The 10,000-nt window shown below is 40.2% G+C and overlaps 1 protein-coding gene across 1 annotated transcript in view; it reads left to right on the forward strand.

The window, feature by feature from the left end:
• Positions 1-10,000, forward strand: part of LOC119595622 (nuclear factor of activated T-cells 5-like) — a 33,793-nt gene that overhangs the window by 10,890 nt on the left and 12,903 nt on the right. The window contains 1 exon segment of the mRNA XM_037944732.1: positions 257-313. Within this exon segment, the coding sequence (XP_037800660.1) occupies positions 257-313 (57 nt within the window).

Raw genomic sequence — 10,000 nt, forward strand, 5'->3', positions numbered from 1 at the left:
TTTAAAATTTAAATTGCCTTGTTATACTTCCTAAACTATCTCTGTTTTGACATTAAATTTTCCAATTAACGATATCAGTCTCAGGAAAATTGGCTCAAAAGTTAGCAGATGGCACTAAAGTAACTTGAACTGAATTAGACACAAAGACTGCTCTCAAATAAAGTAAACTATGAGTTCCTATCCATCTTTGCTGGTTGTGTGCAGTACATAGAGGTGAAGTGAAGTGATAGCTAACTAGTCTTTGTTCTTTGGCCAGAACTGCCACCTCCAGAGCCATTGGAAGAGAAGACTCTACCAAAAGGAGTTTCTCCTAGTAAGTACAAAGATCTTTTTTCATGGTCTGAATATTGATGGTATAAAACAGTAGTGATCTAAGAGGAATAGTGAAGTAGTTTTGTGTACACTTGTCAGTTCCTTTTTGAAATGAAATAAAATAGATAAACATAAGAAATAATGTGATATATGATGAAAAAAAGGCAGAGAAAAATACACAGTTAATCATTTGAGTCAGTATGTGTCTCTACAGGTAATTGGATTATCTGCAGACTGAAGCCTCAGTAGATTTGGCTTCTGTGTGCAGATATTAGGAACTTAACCATGATTATCCAAAATTATTTAGATTTAGATTATTAGAAGTTTGCCTGTCTGGATATATTTACTTGAAATAATAATCTGAAACTTCACATTTTTATGAAATGAAGTGTGTATATGTTTGTATAAAGAATATGTATAGATAGAATAATAGATTTTAACCAGAGTGGAAATTTGCTATCATGTATTCATGACACTAAATCATGTACATTAATATTTGAAATTGCACTTCTCTTAAGACCTCTTAAGCTTTTTCTCGGCATCTTCCAATCTTTAAAACTTTTCCTTCGCACGTTTGTAGGTGCCTTGCAACTGAATCTCCAGTATGCGGAAACAAGATCGTTGCCTGTGCTGATGCCAGAAGCTCCAGGTCCGGCGTAATATGATCTGAGAAGAAATATGGCAGTGATAGAATAAATAGAAAGAAAAGAGTGTTTGAGGTTATAAAAATATTCATGCTAGAATTTTTAGTAAACTTTTAATATGTTTGATATTTTTTTTCCATAGTTTTATTCCGCATATGACATATATGTAATGATGTTCATTACATCCAATATCTCTTTTTACATTTTTCCCCCTACCTTACAAGTCCACAATGAAAGGGGTGGGTAACAGGGGCAGGGGGAGGGTATGAGCAGCGCATAGGGCAAGGTGAAGGGGAAATGGGATAGGAGGAAAGGCAGGGAGGAATCCTAGACATATGAGAAGCCACAATCTGAGGGCGATATACTGTCTTTTGGAGGCTGGATGGAAGGTGTTTCAGATGCTCAGACGCAACCTTTTCCAGTGCAAATTTTGTCACATATTATTTATGTATATATATATAATACATAACATATTATATAGTGTGTGGTAAATATACGATATACTGTGTGTGTGGTGTGTGTGTTGTGTGTGTGTGTGTGTGTGTGTGTGTGTGTGTGTGTGTGTGTGTGTGTGTGTGTGTGTGTGTGTGTGTGTGTGTGTATGTATGTATGTAATGTATGTATTATGTATGTATCTGTATATATATATGTATATATACACACATAGAATGTGTGTAGTTCTATGTTTTTCTTCAGTTTAACACTACACTTTTTAGAAGAGATGGTTCAAGTCCTTTTTCCATGAGTAGGGTTAAGGGCATTGTTTTTTTTATTTCCTTTGTTTAGGAATCTGTAATGATCTAGAACATACAATTAATGCAAGTAAGCTAAATCCTGGAAGATTGCTCTATATATTTTATTATTCTCTTTTTCATCTGAAAAAAGTGGAAAGTTTTGTAGTACTCTGGGTAAATTTTTCAATGTTTGAAATCAAAAAAGAGAAAAAAAATATGTGAAAGCACGAACATTGCTGAAGAGTGGGTACAATCTGCCTGTGCATCATGGCAGATTGTTTGCCTGGTCAAAGGTTCCTGGGCCTGGAAACAAAAGCCTTGCCCGTGAGTAGGTCAGGGATTCAGTCTTTAAAAGAAAAAAAGAAAGAAGAAAAAGTGTTAACTTAAAGCTTCTTGATTGTTTCATTCAGAGTTGGTCCCTTTCCCACATCTCCGATTTCAGTAATCCCCTTCATTTGCTCTTTCTCCGACTCATGAGGTATGAAGGTTGTTTTGATGTCATTAAATCAGGTTTCCTGTGTGAAATTATCAGTCAGCAGAAAATAGAAGATGAATTTAATTAATCTTATTTGTTATTATATACATTTGACACACTGTTTGCTTAGAAGAAACTAGTACTGCTGTTGTAGTGAGTCCATCAGTCCGAAGTCAAGGGCTAATAGTTTACAGTACCAAGGCACTCATAGTAGTGCTCAAAGCCTCTTAGTATGCATTCCAAATATAGACTTATTGGATTAGGTTTGTAAGACACTGCTTGGCGGCTGAAAAAAAAGTCTAAATGGAAAACCATTGTCTCCTGAGTGACCGGAAGATGGGGAAAGATCAATTCTGTAAAACTGCTCTGTAAATTATCTTCGGTATTTTATGGCAGTGACGGCTTACCCATAGCCAGATTCCTGCTCTTGTCATAGTTGGTTCATCCTATTTTCCACACAGGTGGTGGAGATCAAGGTCACCGTTATGGCAATAGGCTGCATTTTTTGATATCAATGGGGAGAGGCTCAGGAGCTTGTCCGGACAGCCAAAGGAACAGTAGCATCGCCGCCTATCCCCCCTCTCACTCCTTCAGGGACGTGTCCCTCCTCTCATCAATTCCAGGGCATTCAGTAGACCTGCTTATAATTTTGACAAAATTAATTTTAAAAAGGTATAATGAGAATCAGGGTAATTTTATGAAAACATGATGTGGAATTATTCTGAACCCATCATAAAATTTTTCCTTACATGTCATGTTTGAACGACTTTTGCAATTAGTAATTTCATTGTTTCCAACCTTTGTTGTACTGACAGTAATGAAAATGTATGTTTATATCCTGTTGAACAAGAACCTAATAAATAACCTCTTGATTTTCAGGGCATAATACCTCCACATCCCTGCTAATGTGTGGATGGAACCCCTCAGCCATGTAACCGTAGCACCAGGTCCTTGAGGACAAACCATATCTCAGGGGAACCCTCCTCGCTGCACAGTTGTCCATCGCTGCTGTCCTCTGATGCAAGGTGGAGCTGATTTGGTTTTGCAGCCGGAGGAACAGCACCGTGCTAGGAATACCAGACAGAGGGATCTAGAGGTGCTGTCAAGGATAGGTCCTGGTTTTTAGGCCTCCAACAGTGAAGGTACGTACTCTCCTTTTGCACTGTTGGATTGCATATATCATAATGTTTCATATGTTTTGCAACCCTTATCCTTACTTCTATACGCTGAATTTGTGTGAATAGAATTCAGGGGTTTCGTTTCAATTATTGTTCTGGAATTCATTATACACCAGTTTTCTTTTTTGAACATAAGTCTAATGATGGTTCTTGTTTACAGCTTTTTGGGTACAATCATTCCACCCACACCCAGTGTTTGTTGGGTCAGACTCAGGAAAGACCGGGCCACACAGTTCTAACGTACCAAGTGTGGTCGTGTTAGTGGCAAGATTCCACACATGCAAGGAAAGGAGAATTGATGGTACTGCAATCATTGAAGCATCAGTTTTGAGCCAGAAAATGACATGACAATGAGGTAAATATATGTATAAGATTTAGGAGTGGGCAATATTATTGCATGGAGGCAATAAAAGATGGAATTTTAACATATTTCTTGACTTTCATTATTTTGGTTAATATGTCCATGACTTGTGGACTTCCTTCAGAATTTTTGTAATATTCAAATGGAAAATTATGATTTTCTCGCACTTCTATAACAGTTTCAGATTTTATCTACAATTTCCTTAAATGTCAGTATAAGCCAGAGACTTGCAATGCACCCTGCAAACTTTTCATCCAAATCCATAACGTAAAAATGGAAACAAAAAAGAGAAAAAGCATATAACTTTTTGTTCTGTAATACTTTCTAGTTTGTGACTGTGTTGGCATCCTGAAGAGAGGAAATGTGGACGTGGACACAGATTCAAAGCTGTGTTTTCAAGAGGACCGCAAGAAGAGTACCAAGTGCCGTCTTGTGGTTTCCGTACCTGCATTACCCTCGCAATGGTGCTCAAGAAACACTGCAAGTTGTCTCACCCAATTGCATGTATAAGTAATTTTTTAGTTTGTCCTCTCTCTCTCTCTCTTCGATCTCATCCTCTCTCTCTCGTCCCGTCTCCCTCTCCGTCTTCTCTCCTCGACTCTCACCGTCTCTCCGAATTCTCATCTCCTTCTCCTCAGTCTCTTTCTCTCTCTCTCTCTTCTCTCTTTTATCTCTCTCTTTCTCTCTCATCAGGTCTCATCTCACTTCTCGTCGACTCTCTCTCTCGCTCTCTCACTCTCTCTCTCTCTCTCTCCTCTCCTCTCTTTCTTTTGCTTATGTAGATTTTCTTTGTCTTTGAATGCATATATCCATGATAGGGAAACTCCTAATCTACTATATCTGTAAATCTGAATTCCTAAAACTTAAATGTTCTTCTGATTAGAAGACAAGTATTTTTTAGTCTCACTTGCTGCAGGGATAAACATTTCCATATATATTATACTGATACATGCGCATGGATTTCTCACAATGAAAATGATGATAATGTTTTTTCCCTTCCTTTGCGTCCCCTTCCTCCCCACTTCACCCCCCGTTTGTACTATATCTCACGCAAGTACCTGGAAAAGTGCCCGTGACGGGTGGGGGAAGATGTTCATCTTTGGGAATAAATTTTGAAGGACACTATTGTCACTTCCAACAAAATGGTGCCAAATCCCAGCCGTATGGGGAGGAGAAAAGTCAGCCCTGATCCGGAGACTCTGCAACCTGTAAAGGAAAGAAACTTGACGCAGTATCGTTGTTGCAGTTCCAGATAGAATGGAAATTAATATATTTTATTTGTTAATTTGTATGGAGATGAAAATGCATTCTAGTTCATATTTTTCATGAAGTTCTTTATAAGAAATGAAAAATGCCTTTTGAAGTATTTAGAATATTTTTTGAAGAAACATAGTCATTTAAACTTAGTGTCTTCTTAGCTAATCTTATTTCACAAGCACACATATATTGGTTGACAAACACTAAGTTAGGACCTTCTCAATAATTAAAGATCAAGTTCATTTTCTGAATCTCTCTCACACTGAAACTTTAACCCAGGCTTTTTTTCTCTCTTTGCAGATTCCACCTGATTGTGACAGTGCCCAAGTATTATGACGCAAACATCACGGAAGAGTGACTGTCTATGCTGGGTGTCCATAGGTGTACAGTTTCGGAGCCCCATCCCTGACATTATTCCGCTGGTGGACCAAGAATGGTAAGATGTTGCCCGGCGGTGGTTGGCTCTGCCCCCCGTGTTCTAGCTTCAATCCATCTGTGCTGGCCCATCCAAGGGAAGGGAAGAGAGGGAGCCAGTCAATCTGTTTTGCTTTGATATTTGGTTTTTAAAATCAATGAAGAAAGAGAGAAAAAAGAAGGAAAAAATATACATGTAAAAGGAAGATAGGAAGAGAAAAAAGAAGATTAAAAAAAAGTTTTCACAGAGATATTGTTCGCAGAGTTGTCTTGTCTTATTTTTTTTTTTTAATGAAGCAAGCTCTTCTTCTCTATTGTTATTGGTCCTGTGTAGTGTCCGACATTTTCCATTCCAAACTCACCCTCCTAACCCCCACCACAACCGTTTCTTTTGTATTCAAGTCCCGGTAGTAACTAATAACTTTTTTTGGAAATCCTTATTCAAACCTTTCTCGAAGAGCAGTATTTAAGACATTATTACGATTGCATTTGTTTTTTGGTTTAATATTAATCTCTACTAAAATAAATAGTCAAATATTCCGAAAAGTGCTTCTCTCTTCCCGTGATTCCTGCTTGATCTTATAACATCTCTTGTTGTGATTCTTTTTGTTGCAGTCTTTCCCCAAATCATTCCTGGAGAAGAGTTCAGTAATCAGAAGTAGTTTGGCCTCAATTGTTGTTGTTTCAGTTTTTAGTTATTCATTTATTTTTTGATCTGGTCAAATCTTTTTGCACAGTGTGTCAAGTAACCGCATTCGGACAGGTAGGCCGCGCTCCATTTAATCACCATCACACATTGCTCCCCCGCAACTCTCCATTCTAGAGCCTTGCCAGGGATAGCAGTTTCCTCTCTGGTCAAGAGAAGGGAGGGGCAGGCGGGGGGTCTTGGGGATGGGTTGGATTTTTTTTTTTTGTATCACTCGTGGCTCGTGGAGTTTTATAAATTTGTAAGGTCAGCAGGTTTGGTGTCAAGTGGCAGCTTGGCCATGATGGCATGGTGCGACACTCCTTCAACCCTCTTCGTAAGGGCAACTGCTAGTCCATAGTGCATCATTGTGCCTACTTACTCTGTGACAACTTTGTGGCTAGTTCTAGCATTCATGATTTTTAATTTTGAGTTTGTTGTTTTATATAGAGGGAAACCAAAGAAGGAAAGAAGAGGAAGAAAAAAGATAAGAGAAAAAGAGAAAAACTAAAAAAGAGGTTCCTTGCCACTTGATTTTAAGAGTCGATGTGGCACTTTTGGTTCTTTTCTTTAGATTCTTTTAAATTTTCCGAGTTCTGTCCACAACTAGGCCGCAAAGATTCATAGTCTGTGCCCTTCCATTGTCAATGAGAGTGCTATATTATTGAGTGAGTTGCTGCCATTGCAGTATAATCAAGGCTCTGGAGGAGCGTGTGTCGGGGGCACGGGACGGGGCCACTAACACCCCCCTCTCTCGCCTGGTGTGTATTCAGACCACATCAGGCTTTGCATCCTCACAGATGGGGTAACACATGCATGCACAAAACTCCCGTGCTGTAGATTTGCCCTACATTGTCAGATGGGGTCCCGCATAGCGGGAGACCTTGCTGGATCGTTAGCAAGTCACCACGCCCCCTGGTACAGACAGCATGTGTTTGGCCTAGTAATTTGATCATCTGGCTTTCTCATCATTATCATGAGGGTGGTGCCCTGCTGTCTGGTGAGATCTGGGCCATGCCAGTTTTAACCAGCTTGATTGAGCCCAGTCTCACCTGTACCATTCTCAGTCACTGGCCAGGGTGCCTTTGCAAAGAAAGATTAGGAAGCCCCAGGAAGCTCAGTGCCTCCACAATAAAACCCCCCAAAATGCGGTGCCTCTCTGTTAGTTACATAGGTGTCGCTGACACTCTCTTTCTGAGATTGGCGTGGTGTGGGCGGCGCACATCGTCTCAGCGACAGCAGCCGTGTCCCCTTAAGTGCCGGGACCTACCCAGCAGGTGAGTCGCTCGCTTGGCTGCTCTATCAACCCTCACCTCCTCACCCGCCAATCCTTCACTCCCACACTCACCCACCCATTGTCACCTTGCACTTTCTCATGGACACAGTGTCGTGTTTTTATTTTTATTTTTTTTTTATGATAATTTTTTTTTTTGTGACTGTTAAAGTTATTCTCCCCATCAGTTTTAGTTTGTTTACATTTACAAATTACTTTTTTTGTTTGTTTTTGTTTTTATTTGTCACTACATTTTAAACTTTACATTCTTGAACTTGGGACGCATCATGGGCAGACCCATTTACGTTTTCTGAACTGTGTTAATCATGAGTGTTTTTTCATAATTATTAGTCATTTGTTACTTGTGGACGCCAAATCATGCAGAATCATCCTTGATACTGTAAATTTTAAGAACCATATCACCCTAGAAGGGAAGTTGAGTATTGTGCCTTACCATATACTATTTTTGCAGTGTGCAAAAATCAATACATTGCTTCAAAAAGTCCTGATACATGCCAAGGTCCTCCCTGGCACTGGTTTTCAGCATTTTTCCTTTTTTATCATTTGGACAGGAACATGAAACACAGGGATAATCTTTTACAACAATTTTCACTGAAGAGACCATTCCATCTAATCATCCTTGGAACATTGGCCTGACTCACCCTCATGCTCAACACACATCATCACATTTTGTCATTGTGACTCATCTGATAACTGGCACTGACAGCCATTCTGATGCCTTGCACCATCAGACTGATGTTTCTGGCCTCTCCCCCTCTCTCTCTCTCTCTCTCTCTCTCTCTCGTCGCATCTCGTCGTCACAGTCTCTCTCATTCACACACTCTCCGTCCTCTCTCTCCTCTCTCTCTCTCACTCCTCTCGCTCTCTCTCTCTCTCTCTCTCTCCCTCTACCTCTCTCCTCCTCTCTCGCGTCTCTCGCTTTCTCTCTCTCACTTTCTCTCTCTCCCTTTCTTTCTTTCTTTCTTTTTTCTTTTTCTTTCTTTCTTTTTCTTTCTTTCTTTTTCTTTCTTTTTCTTTCTCTCTCTTTCTTCTCTCTCTCTCTCTCTTCTCTCTATCTCTCTCGGTCTCTCTCTCGTCTCTCTCTCATGCTCATCTTCTCTCATCTCTCGTCATCATCTCGCACCGTCTCTCCTCTCTCTCTCTCTCTTTCCTTCTCCCTCTCTCTTTCCCTCTACCTCTCCTTCTCTCTTTCCTCTCCCTCTCTTTCTCTCTCTCTTGCTCTTTCTCTTTCCTCACTCTCTTTCCCCCCCCCCCCCCCCCCCCCCTCTTTCCTACTTGTTCTTTCTTTTCCTCTTTGTTTCCTTTTCTCTTTCTCCTCTCTCTCCACTTCCCTCCCTGTCTCCTCCCTCCCTCCCTCCCTCCCTCCCTCACTCCCTCCCCCATCCCTCCCTCCCTCCCTCCTCCCTCCCTCCCTCCCTGTCCTCCCTCCCTCCCTCCCTCCCTCCTTCCCCATCCCTCCTCCCTCCCTCTCCTCTCGCTCGCCCTATCTCTCTCCTCTACTCTCTCTCTCTCTACTGCTCTCTCCTCGTCTCATTCCCTCGATCTCTCTCTCTCTCTCTCTCTCTCTTCTCTCTCTCTCTCTCCGTCTCTCCTCTCTCTCTCTCTCTGTCCCCCCTCCCACTACCCCTTCCTCCCACTCCCCTCCCCCTCCCCACCCTCCTCCCGCTCGTCTATCTCTCTTTCCCCTCGCTCTTTTGCCCCCTCCCCCCCCCCCCCTCCATCTGTCTTTGTTTTTCTTTTTCTATCATTTCTCTTGTACTTTCTCTCTCTTTCTCACCTTTTTCACTTGGCCATCAACACCCAACACAGATAGCAGTAGCCCATATCAACATTTTTTTTGTTTTTGTTCATATTCCACGTTTAGTTTTAATATTTTGTGCTTCTTTGATTGGCATTTCCTTTTTGCAATGCCATAGAAATGTTGAAATTTCTGGGCTGTAGGAGCAACAGCACATTACAGTTGTGTCATTTATATTTTGCATCACTCAGAATGGATGACATTTTTCACTTGATTAATCATTTTTTTCATGAGATATCCATTATATTCCATTGTTGAAATAGAGGTCTAGTTTGTCTTGTCATAACGCTTGAAGGCTCACAGCATTTCTGCTGTGTTTGCCATTGTTGTCATCTCTCACAAAATTAAATGGTGGTGAGTATTTTTTAATTATGTATAAAAAAAAATAGAGAGAGAGAGAGGAAAAAAAAATTGATGACCTTTGCCCAGGTGGTTTTCAAGGAACGTTAACAGTTAGATTGCTGCCACTGTTTTGCGGTTACTCAATACCTTTTCCGTCATTCAGATGGAGGCTCGTGCAGGGTATTTTCGTGAAAGTGATTCCAACCAAAAAATTTCATAATAGTTAAATGAAATGATAAAGATATGTCTGTGATAGTCCATGTACACTATTTGATTATTTTAAAGACAGAAAATCAGCACAGAAATTGGTTGGCCACAGTAATTTTTTTCTTCTTGACATACAACTGCACAAAAATTAGCCGTGTTTTTAATGATATATTTTTTCACATCATAATGAATCTCTCATTGCATTCTGCTTTCACTAATCTTAAATTTTTCAAGCATCTGTTGTTCAATTTCTCATATGAAAATCTTGTAAGTTCATTTTCCTTTATCTTTCATTAGAG

This window comes from Penaeus monodon, chromosome 36 (assembly GCF_015228065.2).
Source record: "Penaeus monodon isolate SGIC_2016 chromosome 36, NSTDA_Pmon_1, whole genome shotgun sequence".
Taxonomy (NCBI): Eukaryota; Metazoa; Arthropoda; class Malacostraca; order Decapoda; family Penaeidae; genus Penaeus; species Penaeus monodon.